The sequence below is a fragment of the Pelecanus crispus genome, chromosome 7, assembly GCF_030463565.1.
Source record: "Pelecanus crispus isolate bPelCri1 chromosome 7, bPelCri1.pri, whole genome shotgun sequence".
Lineage (NCBI taxonomy): Eukaryota > Metazoa > Chordata > Aves > Pelecaniformes > Pelecanidae > Pelecanus > Pelecanus crispus.
Genome location: NC_134649.1, coordinates 3,357,347 through 3,383,552, shown reverse-complemented (window position 1 = coordinate 3,383,552; position 26,206 = coordinate 3,357,347). Strand labels below are relative to the sequence as shown.

Here is a 26,206-nt window from a genome sequence, read left to right as displayed (position 1 = left end):
GCTGAAGCACTAAGTCACCTAACACTGTGCCTGGACAGACACACAAAACATATGACATTAACAACAGTCTGTGCAATACTGCTTCCTTGTGTATTTCACACAACAGAGCTTTTGAAGGCTGATGCTACATTTAGCTTCAGTGACAAACGAGGATGGCCACACCACTCTACATGCTAGATTTGTCTTCAAGCAAGTCACCTTGTGACAACCACCACCATTAGCTTGTTCAGTGAAAGAATTCAGAGACCTCATTTTTTCAGCCTGAGGTAACCTTCATAAACTACCCTCAGAAAGGAAGTGTCAGCCTAATGTCCTATAACTTTTGTGTTTCAGCAAAAGCAGATAAACACAATCAAGCATCTAGTCAAAGAGCACGTCTCCCTTAGGCAGAAGGGGCACTTACTGCCCCCATTCCTCAGAGGGAGAAACATACTACTTGATGTGCTCTTGAAGTTTGCAGGTTGTGAATACATCATTAGAACAGGCACATCTGTGTAATAAGGGAATGTAGGACATGGAGAACAGAGCCTAGCAGATTTCAGATCAGAAACAACCTATGGCAGCTGGAAACTGGCAAATCGGGAACATTCCTGAGCATTTTACTAATGGCTATAATTTCTTTTGAGCTTAAAAGTCAGATACATGCCATGTTCTCTCTCACTTGTAACAGATACTAAGAAGGATCTAAGGATCCGCATCCAGACTGGCATACCTGCAGTTACTAAAACATATCAGGTCTCATTTTCAGAAAGCATATAGACATGTGGGAGACATTCTACAGCAACACATTGAATGATTTGCCATACTAATTACTTAGCTAAAGACTACCATGTTCTACATTAACAAAGTTCAGAGAAAAATTACTATTTCTTCAATGAAATGAAATCCTAAAAGCTTGTAATTTTCAAGAATACAGGCACTTCCTACACTATTTTTGGGAAAACATCTTAGATACAATCACCTGTGATTTTATTCAGTGCAGTATCAAAACACAACTCAAAAGACCCTGAAAGCAGCTTGAAGGAAGTACTTATTCACAGACTTCAACTACCACGCCTACTTTAAAAGCGGCATGTTCTCCATGTGTACTATCAGCTACTAAAGTTGTACTAACCTGACATACCACATTTTGAAAATAAGGTGTAACAGACATAATTTCATACCACTGACATCTAGGTCCTCAGACTTTGTCCCATGATATATACACCCATGTACACCTTGACAGAGTTCCCTAAAAATTCAGACTAAAAAAATTAAATGTTTTTCTCTAAACTCATCTGTAAACATGTGTTTAGTGTTCCCTAGCACAAATATTTTATTGAATGTGAATACAAAAAGACCTGCAAGATGTAAAAATGCTAGGTTTTTAATTGAACTTAAAAATCACAATACAAGTGACAGAAGTGGCAGATACAGTTTCAGTATAACTGTTCGCCAACCCCTTTTCAGTGACAGTAATAAATGTCACCTCTTTCGAATATCCAAGTACACTAAGGAGGATCTTTAATATTCAATACATTCTATAAAGACATAACCCAAGATTGTATTTACTCTGAAAGACTTCATTAGCATATGGGCTAATACATTAAGACTGAAAACTGCACAGGGCTCTCCACGTTTTATTTCATACAAGTAGTAACAGAGAGTAACATCATTTTGTAACAACTTGTTCAAAACCACAGGATTGGTAGAATAACTACAACCAGAACAGAGATGTCTTTCTCAGCAATAAAATTTTAACATGTCTCTACCCATTTTGCTTCTTAGGAGGAAAAAAAATACAAAGATTTACTAACACTTCACTTAAGAAGCCTTTGAGATAGGGATTTCCTCTCTCCTACCAACAGTGAGATGGGTGAAATTTCAAATAACAGGTAACCTAATCCCAGCAATTATACCATTTCACTCAACACACAGTAAAATATGCTGGGTCTTGCAGGTAGGACAGAATAAGGGTCACAGTTGATAAAGTGTGCCTCTGTTGAATGTGCGTGGCTCTTGCAGTTTTCAGTAAGAGCTATCCATTATGTAGAGGACAGCATGAAGCCCTTTGGGAAAACAGGTACTCATGAATATACTCTTCACATCTGGTTTTCATTTTATTTATTTTACACTCAGCCTTCATACAGTAGCAAGAAGAAAACAGTTCAAAAGCTATTGCAAAACTCAAACCAGATGCTGACTTTCGAGTAGTTTTTCATTAATTTCCATATACTCAGAAAAAAACCCCCTAAGTCCTAAGCTCACTAAACAGTATCATTAAACAGACTCATTAAAGTCCTTAACTAAGCTGGAAACAACAGCGAGAAAAAACTAAGTGTATAAATTTAGGAAAAAAATCCTGAACCAAAAAAAAAAATTTTAACATAAAAATTACATTTTCCATTTACTCACCTGTTCAACAGCTGTTTTGTCTTCACTTAAGGCATAGCTATTAAGAAGAAATTTACACTTACCTGAACTAGAATTCTTGGCCTCTGAGGGGATGGAAAAGGAACTTTATGCATGAAATGGGAAATGTGTCTAAAGGAAAAGAAAAATACTGATTTAGTAGAAATAAGCTTAAACTGCTCTACCTCAAGACAAAATTATTGCCAGTAAGAGAAATTATTATATAAAAATGGCACATAGTTAGTCAGAAGACAGAGAGAAAAAAAACCCCTAGCCCCCAAATCCTACAGGGATATTGTGACCTTGAAAACCTATTTTTCTACTAGCAACAACCAAAACGGCAGGCCAGATTATCTTTCAGACTACAAGCTTGGTTTGTGAGACTGAAAAGTTACAAGGAGCTTTTTTCTTTTTTTTTTTTCTTTTTTTTTTTGTGATTCTAAAGTAGAAATATTGATGTTTGAGTATCACAATACCATTCTACAATGCTTCTGAGGCTGGCTTGAAATAGCACTGTACCTCAGAGACTAGCACTGCTTATTTGCAAAAAAATATTCACAGCTGAGTATCAGGGAGAGTCATTAAGTTCATCTGTTTTCTTCACATCCATTTTCTTCACTTCCAAATACAGAATGTTATGTAAGATTTCTGATGAAGAAAAGCGTTAAAGTTTTTCCATCTACTACAAATACAGAAAAATGGTTTTAAAATTTGAATTAGTTCTGTTTTATAAGTTGATTAAACTTACAAAAGTTCTAAAAGTGTAGGACATCTACATAATGCACACTTCCACGTTAAAAGAAACTAGATGCAATCAGTAGAACCTCAGGAAGAAACAGGTAATCCAACATAAACTGCATGCTACAGCACATACTTTACTGTGACTTCTGCAACTTTTACCATTATTATGACACAGACAACAACCAAATTTTGAAGAAATTCAGAGAAACCTACAAATAAGCATCGATTTATATTGAAGACTCATTTTACATATTTCTGATTCAAAGCTATATGTTTCACACATATATTTCAATGTAGCTGCATATTATGCCATTAGAAATATGCAAAAAAAATTTCCATTTTTACTGTGTTTTTAGTTTTGTGTACTTGTGCTAGGCTTAACTTTTTGTTGCTGTTCTACAATCACATAAGTGGCATTAACCAGAAGCAGTCTTGTGCCTCCTCTTCGCCACTCCTCAATTGATCTCCCTTGTGTCAGCATCAACATCTGTGCAGCCACATGGCAATGACAACAGGAAAGGAGTCAGGCTGACAACAAATTTGGGATTTTGTCTTTATTACTAGGGTATGAAGATACTGGCAGAAATATGGAACATACAGCAAACATCAAGGGAAAGGCCTGCTGCTTACAGAAGCAGGACTGACTGAAAAATGTTCAAATACACATGTATGGCACAGACAACCTTCAACATCATTAAAATAGCCGAAGAGACTAGGCTAGATACTATAACTTCATGCACAACAGTGTTGCTATATTATCCACAGTAAACTGACCAGTCAGTTTACAAATCATCAGAATAAGCAAATAAATCTGTAAAATCAAAATTAATAAAATATTTATTTACTTCTCATTGTATTAATTCCCAAAACTCAAAAACAGTTCTCGGTTAAAAAAAAAAAAAAAAATTTTCATTATGTGAAGTTTACACCATCAGAATTTTAAAACAAGTATAGTAGATACAAAGTGGAATAATGAAGTGGATAAACAGTCACAAAAAATGCTTAATACACAAAGTCAGTCTCATAAAACTTAATATTGATGTTTAATCAGAAAAAGACTAATGTGTTATAAAATAAAAAAGCAAATACCACATTTGAAATCTGACGCATTAAAAACTTATATCAGCCTAGAAATGTTAAATGGTATTACATATCAATTACAGATATCAACCACTTCGTGGATATAAGGATTTCCTCTGCTTTTTAAAATGTGAAATCCTTTATGTAAGAAGGAAATTAAGTTTATTTATGACAAATAGAGAAGGATTTTTAGTGCAAAAAATTCAATCTGCTTTATTATCTCTCATTACACAACAAATAGGCATTTGAAAAAAATGCAAAACTACATATTTCATTCTCCTAACTTAATGGATGCAACGTTAAGAAAGGATTTATAACCTTGCTCTTCCTAATCACTGTGCTAAAGGGTACAAAGCTAATTAAAAAAGGCTTTCAGATACACCTTTGCAGGCACTTAAATCACAAATAAAAACCCTAGGCTTTTTCAGGAAGTAAAGATACATCTAATCAATGGAGAAAAGTGCTTAATCTAGTGTAACCATTATATTTAATGTTTGATGACTAAAGTCAAAAGGATATTATAGAAAACATAGAAGTAAAAAAAGAGCTCTCATCAACTGAAATTACTGTTACGGATTTTCAAAATTACTTACTTCTCAATGGGTAGGACATGTGGACCAGAAATGGAGTAACGATACAGAAAGGTAAGGAACTTCTTGAAAGCATCAAAGAAAGGCCAATGAGAGAGCAGACAGATGCATTTATTTGTTTGAACTGTTCTGCATGTGTCTGACTTTCCCTCAACAGCAGCTGCTAATCCCAGTTGAGATTTTTGTTTCTCTGTGAGATTCTCTTCAGGATACAGTTCATAAAACTGAATAGCAGCACCATATACCTGCACACAACACAGTTGATTTGAAGTCAATAAATCTGCCTCGGTCTTCAAAGCAATCTAACAAACCCCAAACACGCAAGGAAAATCAAGTCTATGTTACTGTTTGAAAAGTTACATTAATGCACCATCTTTTGAAGTAATGTATTCTGGAATATTCTTATGGCTGTGAAAATCCAGACTGTCTATTATTTATTTAAAACACTTAATGTCATATGAGAAAAAGTAATTTATGAAACCATTTAAGTGAGAGAAAAATAATGATTATATAGAGTCCAACTGCAGTCAACTGCTCCTACAATTGCCTTTAAAGCTATTTTAGGAACCCTTTGTAAGCAACTCAAAGCAGTGTTCCTCTGACAGCCAATTTACTTTTTAGAACAAGTATATACATGCAAGGTTGTTTCCATGCTTGCAGTAAAAATAGTATACTTGCACATATATCCAGTCAGAATTTTTATAGCTCTGTAGTTTCAAAGGCTAACATGATTGCAAAGCAAAAGGAGTACATGTTTATATGATCAACAGTCCAGCAGTGAAATAAATGCAAGTCACTTTTTAAAGCAGTCTTTGAATTAAGCCCAAATGAACAGATTCAAGTCTGCCTATGAAAATATGCATTATCATCATCCTGAAGTGATAAACAACCAAATTTTTTAACTTTAATTGTTAACAATTTTTTTTTTTTTAAGCTTTCAAAATACCTTTTCTGCAGAAGCTCCAGTTAGTACAAACGTAGAAAAAACCGGGAGAGGGTATTTACTGTTAGATGGCCAACATTCAATCGTTGCACCCATAGGCAGACAAAAGAGAGGCACAGATTCTGGTAACGGGAATGATTCATAATCTTCTTCGGGATATCTGCATATTAAACCTATAAAGGCAGTTTGTAAAGAGGCAGTTACGTAAGGAATAGCAGAAGCATATTTGTAATAGCTCATTCCATAAAAACATGCCCAGAAAAATCGTATATGAGCATACACTAACTTCAGAAGATCAGTAAAGAAAAGTTGTAAATAATCAGGCATAGCAAATAGCTGGAAAGCGGCAGCATGCTTCCAAGGCCTAAGGAGAAATCACCTGACTAAAATATTGGACTGAAATCCTGCTTACTATTCTAGGAACTATTCGTAATTAATTTATCTTTTTCTGTTTGCGGGTTGTGTGCATCTAAGCTATTATAATTGCTCACATTCATCACTAGTATGGGTAAAGACTTAAAATTTAGTTGAAAAAATGGTAACCTGAATAATTGAGAAATAAGACTGATGTTTTCAATTGTGAAAGCAATTAATTTTTGCCAACAAGTGTCCTGAAAAATCTGGTATGTTTGATATTAGATTTTTTTTTTTTTAATATCAATAGAATCGAACCAATTAATTATGCTGACCCACCTCAGCTGAGGATTCAGCTAATGTGCTATCAGACTAATGTGTTTAGACTTAATTTTAAACATAGCTGTAAAACATGAAGTTCTGAAGCAGAGGCTCTTAACATACAGGACTTCAATTACATCATACAGCTGTAGCAATCTATCCTTTCTTATGGCCAGCCCAGGGGACTCCAAACTGAGAATGAATATTGCGTGAAGGGATTTAGGAATTCTCTGCATTAGAGAACACAATTACTACACATTCTTTTCTAATATAGTTAAATATTAATAAGCAATAAAAACTGGCAATCAAGAAAGGCAGTATGTTCCCTCCCCCCCCCCCCAAGAAGCAAAATTTTGTGCAAGCTACCACCAGATGTGGGGCCTTTTAAAATTTTTACTTATTTACAAATATTGTCCACCTTTTAGTTTGTAAACAACAGTAGTTTAGGACTGAGAGCAGCATCTCAAAGGGATATAAGCGAATTAAAGCTTAAGGCTGAATCATGCTCATGATTTGCACTCAAACAAAATCAGGGGTTTAAAAAAAGAAAACCCAACACATTTCATCAGAGCCACAGCAAATCCAATTGTCTTATAAACAAAACCAACAAAATAAAGATGATACACAACCCAAAAATACTTAAAGAGCTCAAAGCCACTGATGTTCAGGGCAGTGTAGAAGTCTGCAGTATTCTTCAAAACATTTCTTAAAGAAGTGCTCATGAAAGTCCATCAAATAATTTTTGCAGTATTTTCTTCTGCAGATATACACACACATCCTTAAGAGACAGTTATCAGCAACAAAAACAGAGGTAGGAGACACACAGGTTTGTAGAAACCTATCAAGACACAACTGAGCTTCCAGTTAAAAGCAAATTTTAAAACAAAATAGTCATGATACGTAATTCTAAGGCTCATTTTAGGACATTATTTTAAAAGAATTCTTCAGGGAAAGAGTCCTTTTTGGATAATGCCAAGACAGTGTCTTTGTAATGTAATACATTTTTTAATTGAAGAATTATTTGACAAAGCAGCCTGTACATCCTGAATTGAAGATAAAAAAAGCTAAGTAGTAGTTACATACCAGCTTTATATGATATGGTGTTGGTTTTTGCCACAGACTTTTTATAACATAAATACACTGCTGAGCCCCACTGTAAAACAAAAGAAATTATTGGATTACATGATGAAGTATAACAAAAGGACATAACAGAAAAGAGTGGAGGAAAAACCTCCTCTTCCTTGTTTACAAAGAGCCATAATCTACACACAAAACCATAGAGCATTAAGACATAGGAATTTGGGACCTGCTACAGCAGCCACAAACAGATAACTGAAAGAAAAGTACTGTGTCAGCTCTGAGCTAACCAATCCATGGCAGGCGTCAGCCTGACCTCTAAAACAGAACTGGTTTATAGACTGAAGCATGACATCTACAAATTCTTCTCTAAAACATTCGTTAACACAGCTACAGAATTTTAAGTACAATTGTCATCCATGTAACTATTTCAACCTTTCTCCATTTTGTTAAACTTCTCACTTAAATGTGTACATAGACAGGTATATAGACAGATATACATACATATATACATAAATATATGCATGTACACACACAGAGCGCAATGTTTCTGTTATTAACTACATTTGTGTATTACTTTAATACTTAACAATTTTCTTTTGTGCCTGCATTTTTATTTTCATCATGCTAATCTTTAAGCCCAATTCCTTATTCCATCTGTAATTTCATAGTCTGTGAAACACTGCAGCATAACGTCATAGTTTTTGCAGCTTCTAAACAACAATTCCCTTTCTGGCATTGTTAATGGTTTTAAATATTTTTTAAGTTCTCAATTTCTGGACATGAGAATAAAGAACATGGAAAGCCACAGAATTGATGACAAGACCGGCACCCTTTAAGGGCACACAAGGCTTTTAGAGATGGGAGAAAGAAACAGCACTCCCATAACCAAGTCAATACAGGGACTCATAGAACTGAAAAATCCATTTGTTAATGTCTACAGGCATTTATTTAAAACCAGGTACAGATCAATTTCCATGATTTTTTTTCATGATACTACTTACATATGCAGTCAGCATGCTGACTTTTGAGGACCCTACAAAAGCCAGCATATAAGGCTGCAGATTCAACTAGGAGACACCTAAATATTAAGTTCTACAAAACAAAGTGCTGTGACACCCATGTATTTTAGCAGGTGTAGCTTTGGAACCATTAAGCATTTAAACAGGCTTACAGTCAACAGCATCCAACATCACTTACATGTAACTTCCTTCAGAGAAGAAGTTTGTGAAACTACTGAGGAGAATAACACTTATAAAATAGCACTGTAGGTAATAGGGGAGTTTAAAAACAAAACAGAAGGCAGTTGTTAGATAGAGAATTCCCATCACAAGAGTCAAATCAGTGTCAGAAACAGCCACGTCTGTGAAACTTCCCGTTATACACACAGTGACACAACAGGTTCTAAGGACTAATCCAAAGCTGCTGAAGCCAACACTAAAAAGATTATTTGCTCCAAGGCTTCCAAAAAGACATTGTTACAAACAGGAACAAAGAAATGTAATCCTCCAACTCTTCCAAGATTTGATTTATCTTTGGAGAGTGCTTATCAAAATTTTTCACCAGGTACTCTAAGAACCATCAAAAATACTCCACAAATATTACATCATTGAATATCAAGTGTTCAAAATCCAGATTTTGAATCTTACCATACTATTATTAAGGTTCTTGTCAACCTTGCAGAATGTATGTGGAGGGGTTTCTCCTTTACTTGGTATGATTATACATATATCCGTAACAGCCAACGTGTTTTGTGTCATGTTTTCAGATGCTCTTCGGTAAGTGATGTACACTCTTTGTGATGAGGCGTTGCCACTGATATTAGCAGGCCGACCATATGGAGTAGTTTGAATTATTTCACAACCTTGCTTTACTCTTTCTTTCCCATCATATAAAACCCTAGTTAAAATGGGATGAACAAAAGTCAGAAGGCACATAATTTTTTTTAACACTTTGAATGCTAATACTATACTAATAATTATAACTGAATAGTACTAGTTTAACAGCAGCTCTTGTCTCATCTCCAATCAAAACATTTTTACTGACAAGTTCAGGTCACATTATATCAAATTGCATTCCAACAGAAAAGCTTCGTGATGCAACTATACTAGTTTTCCTCATGTATAATTGCTTTGAAGTGTTTTGTTTACTGCAAAATAGTGTTATTTTCGATTCTATTAAAGATTCATTGCCTGATCCTAAGAACATCATACAACTCACCTCTTTTCAATCTGTATGAAATAGGTTAAGCATCTTATCTCAACAAAAATACATACATTGAAAATTATAAATGGCTTTGAAAACTCCAAAGTGCACAGGATTACACTTGTCACCAAAATCTATTCAACATGCGTTTTTCTACCATACTGGGTTACAGTATGCTGAAGTCAAGAAATATCTCCCTGTTTAGAGTTTTGCCTTTTATTTAAAAAGTATGGTATTTGACTAACCCTCATTAGTCAAATAAAACTGCCAAAAAAAAATCACTTACTGGAACAGAAAAACCACTCACCCCAAATCAGTAAGTGGGGGCTTATCCCTTCCTCGGCGATAACAAAGGTATATTTGCGGTCCTACAAGACTGCCATTATTAAGATCTGCAGACAGTCCTGAGGGAGTAACATCTATGCATTTATATCCCTGAGGAACTTCCTCCCCTAGAGATTTATTAATTACTGTTACATCTGTAACAGGTTCTTTTGGTTTAGCGATTTTATGGCAAGCATCATTGAAGTGGATTTCTTCCTCTAGTGGTTTTGAAATATCTGTTAATCCTGCGACAACAAAGTAGTCAGCAACACGAGCCCCTTTGTCTTCCATCTTCCATTACAAGACGTTATAACTGGTAAGAAAGAAATATATATCAGTATTTTTAAAGGAAATTATAAGCTATCAGAAATAATAAAATGTTTATTTTTAAATCCAGAAAATTTGCAATAATATAAATGAAAACACAATAGAAGAATACAAAAGAAATAGTAAGATCATGTAAGATTTTTCATTTGTAATCATGTTCTTTCCAATTTGGAATTCTGAGCCACAATCATGAGAGTTAGTTGTTAAATCTTGGAATGGAAAACCCAAGTGGCCTCTTTTTGTTAACTTACACACTAGAGTAGCTGAACCAACAGGAACAGTAACAGAAAAACACTGTGCAAAGTTTTAGCAAATAGTTCACTACTTAAAGCTCATGGCTGAGCCAAAAAGTAGTTCTCATGTATTTTGCACGTAGTCTACTACTGCACTCTATTCACCATGACAATGGATCTTCTAAGGCGTGATCTGCAATTAATTTGCTTCCTGAATATTAAACATATATGCAAAGGCTGTCTTGATTATTCTAAAGATACAACTATAATATTTGCAGCCATCTCACCCTATGGGATTTTACATCAGATACCAAGGCCAGATGATCTTGGAGTATTTTTGCAGGCTAAAAGTTGATACCATTTTACTTTGTAGTGTTTTGGGGCTCAGATCCTTGATATGAAACCCATCCATAGCCAGCAATATACCACCTTTTATACAAGCCATTTTAACCAAATCAACGTCAATGGACTACAGACCACTGTGAAACAAAAACATTCAAGACCACATGAAGTTTTTCACAATGAAAAAGGAATACAGTCTTGCTGTTCCAGCCAAATTGTGTTGGGAAGTTACATTCTTTCTTCCTGGAACATATTGACAAAAAAATACTTTACATATGAGTTCTTTCTGTATAGTGGGTTTTTTCAGTGTTGGCTACCAATGTTGTAAATTAAATTCAGCACGGGACAAAGTAGTATCTGTAGGATGAAAAGATGGCCTTGCAAACAGTGCACTACATACCACGAGATTCAGTTTACTCTTTGTCAGAGACTCTTGAATACCTTTGCAAGTCACTTAAACCCCATGTCTTATTTAATAGCTTAATTTGCAAATAAAGAAAATGCTTTCTGCTCTTCCATGGAACATTGATAAATGGGCTAAAAATGTTTATCTAAGTCACCCATATGTGCTGGAACCTTGCTAAAGTAGCTTCAGGAAGTTTACTGTCATCAAGTTCCAGACTTTTTAAACCAGACAAGCTATTTAAGACTCCCTTTTGTTGAATTAATTTTGTTTGGGTGTAAAATTTTACTGCAAGAGAAACTGTTAAAACACAGGAGTTTCAAGAGCTTGCTGACATTCAGAAACTCAGCGAACAGAGTTTAAAACAGTTTCAATGGTTGGTACAAGACTTCAGTTTTCATGCCACCTTTATTCCAGTTGCTTTATCTCCCTTTATTTTTTTGCTCTAGGTAGCAAGTATTAAGCCTTATCAAACTTCATATCATCATGATTCTTGGATTTTACCAACAAATCTTCATTAAAACAAGGAAAACAAATTTGGGCATCCCTCACTGCTAATAGGGAAATTATGTCCTAAGTGGATATACTGTGCATTTAATCAAATCGTTCCAAGCTGACCTCAGATTTCCAGCACCAGTCCCTGCTCAAGAAGGATGTCATCCTGCACCTGATCACCACTATCAACCTCCTCCACCAGTGCAAGAAAGGTAATTCCATCTTCCTGCTCTTATTTTGTAGGTTGTTTGTATTTTGCTAGAGTAATTGACTTGACTAGCTTCTAAAGTCACAAGGAAATGAGTAACAGTTCTTATTTTAAGGTTATTTGTTATTCAAGAAAATGCCAAGTGATGATGATTACTGGGAAACAATCATCAACATATAGCAGTGTAACAGTTTGTAAATAACTGTTCAACTTGTTTTCTGAGAGAACAGAGAATGCAGTCACAAACCTAAGCTTAATTTAACCTAAATTCGGTTATTTAAAAAACATCTGGAATATGTTACTCAATTAGCAGTATATGAGAGTAATAACTACAAACTCAAACTTCTCCTTGAGTGATATATCCAAAGACACACTAACTCAACCGCTGCACATGCCACCTATTATTTCCCTGTACATCTGGCTTCAGCAAATCCAGAATATGCTGGCAACAAATGCATGGAGAGATAAAGAAGTTTCATAAAGCATCTTTAAACTCTAACATAAGACCAAACACCAAAACATCTTTTAGCTAACATGACTGAAGCTCTAAATATTTTGTAACATTAACAATTCTTTGTAAAACTTAACTATGGTATACTACCTTTTAACTACCATGAAAACTTTCTATCTTTATCAACCAGCACTCACTCTAAAACAATGGATAAGCTGGAACAGTTTGTTTAAAGCTACAATACACTGGGCAAGCATTTGCTCTTAATTTTAAACAAAAAAACCAACCAAACAGAAAATTATATACCAGAGCATACACAGTTGCTTTTAAAAAGTTGTATCATGTGAAAATGCATCAAAAATGTAGGAAAAAAAAAATGAATACTTCATAATATAGATCAGAAAAGAGCTATGGTCAAAAACTGCTCAGAAGATAGAGGGCGACAGAGATAGAGACAGAGATATTCCTCAAGAACTGCTGAGGAAGAAAGGGCTGGCTAAGTAAAAGCTACCAACCAAGCAATTTAAACTCAACGCTTACCCTATCATCAGCTCTGGTGAAAAAGAAGTTTTCCATTAAAAGATTTAAGAAGACAGAGGTGGACTGAAAGCTGGCTAACTCTTGCACTGTTGTGTACAAAAAATGCTGTGTAACCACAGGCTCAGTACAAAGCAGCAGAAAGACTACAAAACTGAACTTTGCCTTAAAAATTCTGAGTTAGAAAAATTTTTTTTTTTCATTCCTTTTCTCATTAACATTACTTCACAAAACTGCACTAGTTTCTGGTGTGCTTTGCAATGCCTTTTAAGTTGAAAAGGAAACAATATTTTAGTAATCAAAAATTATACAAACTATGACTTAAAATTGCAAGTAAGGCTTATAACTTCAGTGTATTAGCACATTATTCCAATTTAATTAGCCAAGACAGCATTACAAATCAACAAAAAGATATATACACATTATACTGAAGAATCATATCCATCTCACAATTTAACACGAAAAAATTAGTAGTGAGGCTTAAGTTTATAACAAAAGTCTTAAACTCAAGCATTCATTTATTCCCAAAAGCACTTTCAAGAAAAACTGGGACAAGCTCTCCTCATTTAGAGCCAGTTAAAATTAGAATCCCCTACATACAAACACCTGCCATCACACAAATTTGCTTCCTAAGGTTATAGCAAGTAATACACAAGTCAGCAAGACTTTCGAATTTAATGCAGCTTTTACAGAAGGAAGGGGGAAAAAAGGCCTGGCTGATGATGCATCAACCCTTCAGATCTTTGCCTTCTGATACAAAGGCTTGCAGCTAAAAAAGGGATAAAATGCAGAAGATATCAAACAATTCAGTGGCATTTTATTCAAGCCAACTCAGATTTTACTAGAGCTACTGTGATACTCAAATTTTCAACACTTGTTTAATGTGAGAGCAGATTTATGCAAACCTTATGTTAACAGACCCCAGAAAGAAGGTATATAATGCGAGCTAATTCAGTGGCAAATAATCATTCTATGAAAAGCAATTTCACATAAACGGACAAATCTGAATAATTTCTGTAGAAAACCTTACCATGAAGGTATTCCAAAGCATGTTATAATTATATACGTCACACAGTACTGCAAGTCAACTTCCAGGAAAAAAAACAAAACAAAACACCACAACAGAGACAAAATCACACTGCACAAGAATGTTGCTTGAAGCAGCAGGTCCCAGGTGAAATTCAACAGCATCAACAGTGCCACACTGAGAAGCAGCTACTATTGCTTCTCTACACTTCAGTCACCTGGGGACAAAAGGCTGCGCTTTGAAGACAGAGCCACAGGATGATAAACATAACCTCTTACAAAAGACCCTGGAAAGAAGTGCAATATATGGTCTCTGAGCCGTCTCATGAGGATAATTTTTAATGGACTGCATATAATTAATACCACCATAAATTAAACACCATAAACATCAGTAAGAAACAAAATATCCTTGCAAATAGCAAACTGACTTGTAAAAACATACTAAAAACATACACAGACTTTGCAGATCATGACTGTATATGTGTGGGAGAAAAGAGGGCTTTCTGCCATTCTAAAAATATGGGAACAGGGGAAACAATCAGATAATCTTGCCACAGATCCACAAACTATTAGCTTGATTACTTTGCTGAAAGACAAAGGGTAAACTCAGTTTCATTGTCTATTCAATTTAATTTTTTAATATAATCTTATTTCTTCATAAACATTTAGGAAATACTAATTAATAATTTTTGTTGTCTGTCACTGCTGTTTAACTGATAGGTGCTGGCATTTTAGCAACTGTGCAAAAGAGGTTACTCTGAAAAATTAGCTTTGTGATCTAACACTATAGAACTACCGCTAGTGTTAAAAGAGAACCAGCCTACTGCAAAGTGCAAACCAATCTGCTATTACAAGAAAGATGATCAGGAGGTTTACAGGAGTTCCACGTGGTTGACCCTTTTGTGATAAAATATTGGTGGGACTTGGATCTAACCCTGAATTCAGAAAGCAGAGCATATATGCTAATTTATTTTGCTTCCAACAAAGTTTCTTCTATTTGCTACAAGCTATCCACAGCTCCCATACAGAAAGCAAACAAAAATTGAAAGGCATGATTTTGTACCAGCTCATGTATTTTCAGATAAAACAACTAAATTAGCGTCCAAGCTTTTTGAACAGATTGCATTTTTCATTCCAATACTATAAAGGGGAAGTACACATCAGCTTTTTCCTCACCACATGACCAGAACTGATGCAGATGTGCCGTATATTCCATCCGTGCAGCAGCAACAGGCATGATGTTTCATGACATACAGAGTTTACTATAGATGCACTACACCATTTCCAAGGGAAAAAAAATACTGATATAATTCATACAACCTGCTCCTACCCACAGACTTTTATAGACGTAACTTGTAAGTGGGCTGCAGACCAGAAGAACTGCTCTGGCAGTGCCAGCTTCTTTCCAGGAGCCAGCTTTCCCAAATAGCAAAGAGGGTTTACTCACATGCTTTTTGCATGTGCAAGAGATACATGATCTGTGAAAAATAGCAGTAAGGACCATCCGACTCCATTAAAACAGTTTCACCAGTCCACCTCTGGCAGACACAGACAAAACAACTGCCTTGTAATCTTTTAATCTTCCTTGTCTTCATTCCCATTCCTTCCTGCATTTTCCTTTGAGAATATTAAATCCCTTATTAATTTGAGTTCCTTATTAGGTCCATTAGCTGGCTAAAGCAGGTGACATTTTACTTTGTTAGCCTGACTCCAAAGAGATGTTCCATTTGTAAACAAGGAACGAATGTCTCCTAGTGTAGGTTGAAAAGCAGTGCAGGGCTCTGCAATGCCATCTTTTTTAAAAGAGTTCAAAGCTTTATTAAAAATGGTGATTTTTTTTTTTTTAAAGCATTCATCATATAATCATATTCCAAGAACTTCCTTCCTTTGAAGGCACATGAAGAGTAGGCAAACAGAAAGACAAATCAGTGACCAATTTTTAAGAATTGCCAGTAAAGGTGTAACAGCCCCTAGCACTTCAGTCTCATACGCATACTGCTGCATTATCCTGTTGAAGTATGCTGCCAAAACACAGAAATGTGGTGGCTAGTCATGCAAGAGCAAAATGAAGTTAACTGGATCAGTCAGTCCTGCTATGGCTACTCAGAACCATTTCTCAGCCATGACACTGCACAAATCACATGAGAGCTCAACAGTCTAGAGACATGTGAGTAACTGCATTTACCCAGGGAAAAACCTTCACCCCAACGCTGTACTTCCCAAGTTGCCTGACAACGGTGGCAGACAAGCCTTTTTCCTCAGTATTTCCTTCATAGCAAGCAAACAATCCCAGGAACAAAGCAGAAGCACCTCAAATATCACAGGAATTCTCTCAAATCAGAACACAAGTCTTTTGAAAACCCTTTCAATGTGTTCCCTACCTTTTCATCAGGGCATTGCTTCTACAGTTTGCCTCTCTTGCTGCTAGCCAGGCTTTAACATAGCCGCCTTGTTAAAGTTTCATTCCCTATAGAAACAGTAAAAACAAAAATTAAACAATGTACACATTTGTTGAAACTTACTGCACACTCCACTACACCAGTCACATTAAATGAACATTATGAATTGTTGTAGGACTCGCTAAGACAAGGTTACATGTCACTTAACTATTAAAAAAGTATATGAAACCAGATTTTAAACTTAAGAAACAAAATATCAAGTTTTACCCTGCATTGGCATTTTAAGAATGTAAACAATTTAATGTTTTAAAAAAACCCAAAATAAATCAAAGAATGGTTGAGCCAGCCACTTCAGATTATTCCAACTCTTCCACTATTTTCTGATGATAAATAACTTCCATGTCTATTCATGTGTTTGCCAGCTATGAAAGTGCTTTTAGCTCAGTAACCGTTCGAAGTCTACTTCAAAACCTTGTTCCTCTTTGCAAGATTCTGATTTTTAAGCAGATCCTTCTTACTCCACAATCAGCAATACACATGTACTCTTCCATCTAGCCACTTTATTCCTAGTCCCCATTCTTGCAGCTAGTGTTACAGTCTTCTTGCCATTTACTGCCACAATTCACTTTTTCTTCAGATATAGTAAACACTAGCATGACCACTTTTAAACATTGGTGTGACCACAGACAGCTTGAGCTTGTGTTTTACACTGAGGCATGTGCAAGCCAGGCAGCCTGTGCTACATTTAAGAATTTTGAAGCAACAGCTTTTCACCACAGGTCTGAGGAGAATACCTCGCTGGAGACACTCTCAGACTTCAATCTCCCTGAACGACTCATTAGCATCAGCAAGGCTGTAGTCAAAAATAAACCTTATCTAAACGAGGCTTCTATTTGCCAAGACTTGGAGAAGACTCTTAGAAGATTACTGTGAGAAGACTTCAGAAAACATAGTGTAACATAAGCAAGGCTGGGAAGAAATACATCTCAGGAGGGTTTATGCAAACCATGAACGATTTACTTCCATTCCTGAAGTGGAAAAATTTGGGGAAAAAAACCAACACACCCTACACTATATTATCAAGTTATATTTTTGGGAGCACAAAGTTCAAGGTTCTGTTCATAACGCCAACGTACAAGACAACTTAGTTCAGATCACACAGAAGCAATCAGCACTGTTCGTTCATTACTCCTGCAGCAAGGAGTGCGTGGGGGGTGACAGCCTAGAGAGCAAATCCAGCCCCTGGTGCAAGTCTTTCTAATCCAAACAGCACTATGGAATAGTACCAGTTAAAATCAGTCACTCTCTGGTAACTGACTGAACATTTTTACACAAGACTACAAAGAGAGCATGCAGCAGTAGCACTCCATGTTTTTGTCCAATGACCTCATCTGTAATAGAAAGTTTCCAGTAGTGTCAGAAATTATAATTTTAGGGATCACCTGCAGTCCTCAAGCACAGCTGCAAAAAGTCTGAGAAATAAGCAGCATTAACACATGAATAATTTCCCCATGGACACTTGAAAAACGATCTTTCCTAGTCAACTATCTGGAAAGACAATGAGGAGAGTTAAAGGAAAGAAAACCAAAAATATACATTTACGCATCACAAGGAATACAGTGAGAACCGTTGCCAGCGTACTTGCAGCTCTATTTCGTAGTACTTGCAGCCTGTAGAACATATTTACAACTAGTTTGTTGTCCTCCATCTATCACGTAAAAGATCTACTTGTTCAAGAAAAAAGGTGCAAAGGACCTACATTATTACCCCAATACACCAGAACTTCTCATAGCACTTTCATTTTTTAGCAGGACATTGCCTATACTTTTTCTTCACATTTCCTACTACTACAATTAAACAAATGACAGCAACAGAGAAAGCTGCTAACAATTAGGGCTAAAGTCATCAGTTGCATCACTTTTTAGACCCTATTGCATACATCTGCACTCAATGTTAGACAACACAGTAATTAACAAGAAGCCACTAGCCTCCACTAAGCTCCCTTTTGTGCCGCATCCATAGTAGTGCTAGTGCTAAGAAACATAGTGGCATATTAAGAAAACAAAACAAGAAAAACCCCCAAATTGTTCTGCCCCTACATCACTAGACCAGAATCGCTATCAAGTTTTTGCAGCCCCATTCACAATCATCTGTACCAACTCATGGCTAACATACTCTCATCCAAACAGCAGAGACAAACCAAGAGAGCTCAGAAAACTTGGCAACAAAGGATCTCTAAGAGGTGCCCGGGAAACAGAAAAGTGCTGCCTAAGAGTGCAGGGACAGAACACACGACTACGAGTTTGGGAGCAGAAAACAGGCATGCAGGCCAAGAACTGAGGGACAAGTAGATTTGTTCAGCAATGCCTAGGAAAAAAGAAAAATTAGGCTGAAATTCAGAGGCTAATCTAGATTCAGTGGGATTGCTGCAGTTGGTGAGCAAGAACTAGCCATCTACAGTACCAAAGCTTAGAGGAGGAAGCAGAATAACTGGCAGAGAGAAGGCAGGAACAGACTTCACCCCGAGGGAGAGATCGGGCATTTTCTACATCTTCTGTACTTTCCACCATCACTCACCAAGTCTTCCATTTATTTGTTCTTCATTGCTGTTTTTAGTCTCAATAAAATAAAACCATTTACTAAGGGGGTCTAACAAGGCACAGGCTGCTTCAGCATTCATTACAGCTGTGCCACAGCAAAATCCCACAATATTCAACCCTGACTACAAAAATTCAAGAAAGTGATGTTCAAGTATCCCATGAGATTCAGCACAGACAAATCTTAACAAGGCTTATTCTAAAACTTGCACTTTTCTTTCTAGATTACAGTATTTATGGCAAAAAAGCACAACCAAAGAATGGAAACAATTTCTGAAGTACAACTGTGTGTGTAGGTTAGGATGCAGAAAACAATTTATAGCTCATGATGGGGAGGGAAGCCAAGGTAAGCACTATAAAATGTAAATATTACTTCATCCAAAACACAGTTCAGGAGGACAACTAGTACATGTTTTTGTACAACTCCTTATGATACAATAACTTTTTAAAAGAAGTCCCCCAAACAGAATGTTCAGTTTTCTTTGGCACAGTAGATAAAAGGCAAATGAAAGCAGCAAATCTTCCAATATTGAACTTCAAACCCAAAATCTCTTACTGAAAATGTCAAAGTGCATCAGCCAAGACTGACAGAAGTGACCTGTTTTTACCTAGCCATGTTTGGACACACATGCCAACCTCAGTTTAGTTTTGAAGCCATTCTCTACCCAAATTAAAATTTTGAATTCATGGTGTGGTGGAAGGAAAGACAGGTGGGAACTGTTTCTAACATCTTTTTGCTAGATTTAAAAATACTCTTTAATTGTGACTCAGAACATTTGACATTCTTTTTTTCCTCTGGCCAGCAAAAACGTCCTGTAAGGTAAGAAAACCAAACCCAGCCATGCTGCAAATTATAGACACTGAGTGGATGACATCCATAGACTGCAACTGCTGGGCTGTAACTGCTGTCTGCAGATGATCTACACCACACTGAAAAGGTTTAATGGAGAGATAACACTGACTAATACCTCCCTCATCTAGTAAATCTCCAGTTAGCAAAATGTTCATCATCTACCTCACAGAAAAATAAGTGCAAATGTATGGCTCTCAGTTCAGCTACAAATATATCTATCAGCTAACAGGTACTGCTGTGACAGTTTCCCAGCTAGGTTAGCTAGCAAAGCAATATAAAGCAACATTAGGCTATCCGCTGATAATCACAGCGAGTTAGCTGAAGTGCAATGACATGCTAACTACTGCTTCAGGATTCCAAAGCCAGCTCAAAATACCTCCTTGTAACATAGAGCAGACATATCTTAAAACCCCTTCCCTATCTTTTGGACCAAAATTATTAAATAACCACACCCTTAAAAGAACAGCTGGAGCATACTGAGTAAGGGAGAGTCGCCTTCTGTGCTAAATAGTAGGAGAAAAGTACTCACAGAAGGGTTTGCCCCTGGCGCTCTACATAATGAAGTCTCACTGGCCTGAATACAAGCATACAAGGTTACTATGAAGTTGTACAATTTGTTAGAACACTGCTCCTGTACCAGGATTTAACTGACAGCACTGTCCCGAGCCTGATTACTTTTGCACTTGCAGGATCTGGACAGCATTGCCTCTCTCACTGTAATTTCATAGTCAAAATATCATGCAGACAAACTTGCTGACATACGGAAGCTATTGAAGCTGGACCAGATCCTGATCTCGGTTGTAGAACTGAGAATAATTCCTTAAGCCCACAAGTTTCTTCTGAAGCTCAAGACAAAACCAGAACTCAAGCATCCAGCCCACAATCCCCTTCTCTCTGTTTGCATAACGCTTGCACACAAAAAAAGTGGGGGTTTCCTCTTGGGACTTCTGCCTTTGCATATACGTACATACAACTTATACAACACACTTACTGCTTGTCCACTCTTATTTCAGATGGCTAAATTGAAATAATTTGATTAACTAGTACTAATGACTTTTTTTCTGATCCAAAGTAAAAAAAAGTCAAATTTTAAAGTACAAATTAAATAGTGAGGATATAATTGGCTAACTTACTTCTAACACTCCTCCTTACTCTTTGCATCCTATTTTTATACCATAGTTCCTTCTTCTTTCACTCCCTGCCCCCCGTTTTTGCGTACTTCACTTTCAGCCTCTATGGTAACCCTCTAGCTAACACACGAAAGTACACCTTGAAAAGGTAAAAATATGCCATTTAAAAGAGTAGGGCCAACACTTTCTGAAGTCTTTTGTTTCCACTTTTCCTCCACAATTTCCTCCTAGTATTGTTTCTGAGCTCTTTGGGGAACTACCAATGACTATTTCTGCATCATAGCCTGCTACTAAAATGACTGCTATAGATCAAACCTCTCGGCATCACTGCCTCACATAACCTTCACTGTGTGTTTTAATTCTGACTCTATAGTCTGTGGGGGCACTTTATAAGCATACATACATCAGCAGAGTATTTCTAGATCATAGACCAAGCTTCCAGACCCAGACATAGACTAAGCCTGAACTCAAGGACAGCAGAAAATATCCAAGGCTTATTATGCAATATAGCAAAGATCCTCCTTCACTTGAAGTAATTACTTGCTCAGTACCACTGTTAGAAATAGCTGATTTTCAGTAGTTGAACAGTGGCGATGCATTCACTGTTTGTATGTATTCATCTCCTACCTGTTAGCTATCCTCAATTAAAGCAAGGCATAACTGGCTTTAGCATGCAGAGGATTTGCAAGGATTTGCTGCTTTTAGTATGTCACAAAATTGCTATCAAGATTTGTGCTCACAGTAGCAAATACTATTTATATACAGAACTGATAGATAAGGGAATAGATGCAGGGCCTTTTCTGTGCTCTTGCCTAAGACATCCAGCAAGGCTACAGCAGAAGGATGAGGGGAGCAAGTACAACTCAGCCTTCTAAAACACACCTCTACCCTTGCTTTTTGTGCAAGCTCAACCTGAACTTTCCTTGAAGGTACTAAATCTTTACAGGGTTTGGTTCGGTTTGGCAGGGGGGTGGGGAGGCAGGTTGGGTTTGGTTTTGGTTTTTGGTTTTTTTTTTTTGGGGGGGGGGGGGGTGTTTGAGCATCATAGTAAATAAAAAAAAAAGAAATTTCGATACATCACAGAGAAACCTGATTTAAATACTTTAACAAACAAGAGAATCATACTGGAAATACACCAATCTACATAAATTGCATCATGTTTTGTTAAGGCACTTAAACAGAAATTATTTTGGTGTCTTTTTTTTGGTCCTTTCCCCCTCCTTTTACAGAAGTATCACAGTTCTTTCCATGAAACTTCAGAACAAATACCTGAAATCCACAGCTACAGATGTATCAAAACCTGAGCTACTGGAACCCTCTGTCAGACAGCAAGATACTCGGAAATCACCAATGCCTCAAACGTTATGTTTGAACAAGGTTACAAGGTTACATCGACTTTTTGGGGTTTTTTTAATCCAATATAAATTGTGCAACATTTTAGCCTCCAACTTTTTGGTCATGCCGACACCGTATTTAAAAACTAAGGTCAAAGTTGAGTAAAGGACAACGAAGGGAAAGAAGACTTCCTACAAGTCTTAATTTCGGGAGATATTTTAAGATTGAGAAAGGTTGACTAAATAGCTACTGTGCTCTTTCCTTTCCACAATCTGCTAGTGTTTGACCATGAGTGCAACTGTTTCTACAGCCACTGTTATAAAAAGCATTTCAACCTACTATGACTTGCAAAACTAACTCCATTTCAGTTGCTAGGAAGTACAATGGAAATTGAAAAGGGATGTTGAATATTTAAGTGACACTGCAAATTTCTTTTTCCAGTTTTAAAACCTCAAGATTAACAAATCCCATTATCATTATTCAGCTTGGTCTAGATATCATCTTCCTCCATGGAAGAGTCACAAGACAGTTTTCTCTAGCTATCACACACTACAGTAGGGATTTACCTAGAAATTAGTAAACCCTTCAATGCAAAATCCCATAGATTAAAAATTGCCAGACTGGCTTCTGAACAGCAGTGCCTGCAATTCCTTTGTAAGACTGACATAAAACAGTAGCATTAGTTAGATGCCCTCCTGAGACCACCTCATTTTCTTCAGAGCACCACCAGGGCTCTGCTGTCTACCTTGCTACTTTCCCTTTCAAGCATATATCTTAAACAGAACCAGGTTATTTACGTTCTTCCTAATGCTTGACCTGAATCAGCTCTGCTCACCTGAGCCCTATAGTATGTGCCAGGCTATGTCAATATTTATGTTTTTACTAACTAATAATTAACTCTGGCTATTTAACTACAGAATTGATAATATTGCCATTAACTCATATAGGAATTCCATTAAGCACCATACCAGTGTTATATCCAAGTAAAGCTTATAGAACAAGTAGAACAAGCTGTTCACCAGAAACGCAGACCTGCAACTACACCGCTACAAAAAGTATGAAAACTCACGTGTATGAACATCCTTAATACTGGAAAAACATTTCTAAGTAAGCCTGTATTTTAAAACATAGTCCTAGTGCCTTTCAGCTTACTGCTTGCAGAAACAGATCCTATCTTTTGTGCTACTTTCTAGTAAATTCACTATTTAGAAGAGGCCATTGGGTAAAGCCTGTTCCAAAGGAGCAGAAGCTGCTCATAAACTTGGGGAAAGTACCTTATCCAGCTGGACCCTAATGTTTCTAGAATAAGTAAAACATGTACATCACACAAGCTCTTAAGGCTGTAGAGAAGCTTAATCTTTCTTGCCTTTTTTAAAGAGAAGAAAGAAATGGGACACTCCTACAAAGTAAGACTTGTATGCTAGACACACAAACCAGAAATAATCCATTTACTCCCCCTTGACCTTCCTTGGCTAGACTAACTCAATTAGTTTTCCTAAACCACCACAGATACTTGCCAAGATTAAATATTTGTGTTTAATCATTCAGAAAGTGAAAGATTACGTACTGTAATGTAACACTCTTTACAGAAACCTCTAGTTGAGCAACAGTTCCAGAAAAAATTGTGAAATGAAGTAAAAGGCTGTCCAGAACACCACGCTTCTACTCGGTTAATTCAAACAAATTAAACTTCAGAACTAAGCGCCAAGTCAAGACCTCATTTTTAGCAAATCAACATCCTCAGAGGTGGTACATTTTTTACACGCAGCCTGTTTGAAATTACTCCAGAATAACAGCCATCGCTAGGAAGTTATTAAATATTACCATCCCCTGGCCAGCAACTTACGCTACGCGCAGGCATCACGATGGAACAAAGATAAAAACGTCAGGGCTAATTTTCACCACCGCGTCCAGCGCGTCGCATTAACCCAGGTATACAGTAACCCAGGCTGGGGGAAAGGCAAAGTCGCGACAAAACCACGCACGCATAAGGCTGAACGCTAACCTGTGCGATTCCAGCTGACGCAGCGCACGCTGCATGGAAAAACTGCACATTTATCTGGGGAACGCGCACCTCGGCCGCTTTCTCCCCGGGCAGCTCCCGCAGCACGCTGCTGCCCGGCCTCTGTAACATGGCAGGTCAGCAGGGAGCGCGCGGCCAAGGCTGCGGAGCTCCAGCCGCCGCGGCCCCGCCAGCCGGGCCGGGGGTGCGCTCCTGCGGCCCGGCCATCGCCGCGGCGGGGGGCCGGCGGGAAGCGTGGGGCCGGCGGGGGAAAAGGAGAAAGTTTCCCCCTCCCACCGCGGCCCAGCGGAAAGTTACCGCCGCCCCTGCGCTCCCCTCAGCCCGGCCTCCCGCCGGGCCCCCCTCGCACTGACAGCCCGCCGCGCCGCCGGCCGCCCCTGCCCCGCCGGCCCGCACTCGCGATAGCGCCCGCCCCGCGACATCTCCTCGGAGAACCCCCCGCTCCCCGCCGCGGTGACAGCCCGGCGCGCTCCCCCGCCGCCCCGCAGCCCTCACCTCAGGCGGGGGCCGCGCTCCCCGGGGCAGGGGGGACGGCCGCCGGCGCCTCCTGCCCCCGGCGCCGAGGAGCGGGAGGGCGAAGGGGAGCGGGGGAAGGGGGGGGGGAGAGGGAAAGCGCGCTCGGTCCCCGCGCCCTTATCTCATCGTAGCGGAGCCCGACTCGCCTTCGCCGCCTCCCCGCCGTGTGGGCGTCTCAGGCGGGATCCCCCCTCCCCCCCCGCGCCGCCTCCTGGCGCCGCCATCTTGGCTGTCACGGGGGGTGGGTGGGGGAGAGGCGGGCGCCGAGCCGTGACGGCGGGGAAGGCGCGGGCGGGCGCCCGCCGGGCCCTGCTGCTCCGCCGCGCCTGAGGCCGCCCCGCCGCCGCCGCCGCCGCCGCGCTGCCTGCGGGCCCTGCGCGGCCGCCCCGGCGCCCAGCTCGCCTCGAGCGTTCCCCCTGAGGGAGCGGGCACGTCGGCGAGGGGCCTCGGTCCGGCGGCCCCCGCCTCCCTCCTCCGCCCTCAGGGAGCGGCGAGGCGCCGGCGGCTCGGAGCCGTGAGGGGCGGGGGGGGGAAGCGGGACGCCCCGAGTGAAACCCCCTCAGCGCAGCCTAAAATGCGACGCGCACGCCATGGGCTCGACTCTGCCCTCTCCCTCCCCGCCCTCCGGCGTTTCCCGCCCGCCGGCAGCACCTTTAATTTAAACAGAAATGAAATCTCCGGCCCCAATATGCCAGCCTTGCCCTCACCTGCGGCGCCCGTCGCCAGGACCTGGAGGAGGTGCCGGCTGTCTGGAAAACAAGGGAAAACGGGGGGATTTTCTGCAGGCTTGATGTAACCCGCACCAGGTTGTTGCATCAAAGACTAGAAAAGAAGCCGAGGCAAAAATAATCTTTTAAGAGCATGCGGCTAAGACTAGTGCAGCGTGTCGGGATGTTGCTGAGCACAACAAGATGAGTCCGACGCACGGAAATCCTACTTTCCTGGCACCTTGGGTACTGCAGCCCTGGCTTTCAAAATTCTATACCAGCGTGCTATTTTTGAAGCGATGTTTAGGGATAGGCTCCAACCATACAATTTTGGCTTTGAATTCAAGCTTCCCTTAGTTCTGGACGTTTGGCTCGAGGGTTTAGATGTGGCTCATTATAAAGACAGAAAATTCATACGGAGTTCTGAATTTGGACTGTAGATGCTTACGTATGTTCAAACCCACTGTGTTGGTTTCCCTCATCCCTCTGAAAAAAATCTGACCAAATGGGAGACTAGAAAAGCGAAAAGTACAAAATAACACTTTTTTTTTCTCCCCACGTGCTTTTATTAATATGACTGTTTGTAGCAGAAATGCTG

The 26,206-nt window shown here is 38.8% G+C and overlaps 1 protein-coding gene and 1 long non-coding RNA gene across 5 annotated transcripts in view; one reads left to right on the top strand and one right to left on the bottom strand.

Annotated features, from left to right (window-relative positions):
• DENND4A (DENN domain containing 4A) overlaps positions 1-24,915 on the bottom strand; it is a 57,419-nt gene extending 32,504 nt beyond the window's left edge. For 3 of the 4 annotated variants that reach the window (XM_075713463.1, XM_075713465.1, XM_075713467.1), the window contains exons 1-8: positions 24,881-24,915; positions 16,430-16,515; positions 10,010-10,339; positions 9,147-9,396; positions 7,504-7,573; positions 5,749-5,918; positions 4,806-5,047; positions 2,457-2,523 (exon numbers count right to left, since the gene is read on the bottom strand). In XM_075713463.1, the coding sequence (XP_075569578.1) occupies positions 2,457-2,523; positions 4,806-5,047; positions 5,749-5,918; positions 7,504-7,573; positions 9,147-9,396; positions 10,010-10,317 (1,107 nt within the window). In that variant the 5' untranslated portion in view covers positions 10,318-10,339; positions 16,430-16,515; positions 24,881-24,915. Of the gene's footprint in view, positions 1-2,456; positions 2,524-4,805; positions 5,048-5,748; positions 5,919-7,503; positions 7,574-9,146; positions 9,397-10,009; positions 10,340-16,429; positions 16,516-24,367; positions 24,382-24,880 lie in introns of those variants that run through there. The other variant, XM_075713464.1, reaches the window with a different exon arrangement.
• LOC142593892 (uncharacterized) lies at positions 11,764-22,462 on the top strand. The gene is made up of 3 exons (XR_012831177.1): positions 11,764-12,038; positions 19,269-19,390; positions 22,257-22,462. It is a non-coding gene; the product is annotated as an uncharacterized LOC142593892 (long non-coding RNA).
• Positions 24,916-26,206: the final 1,291 nt, after the last annotated feature.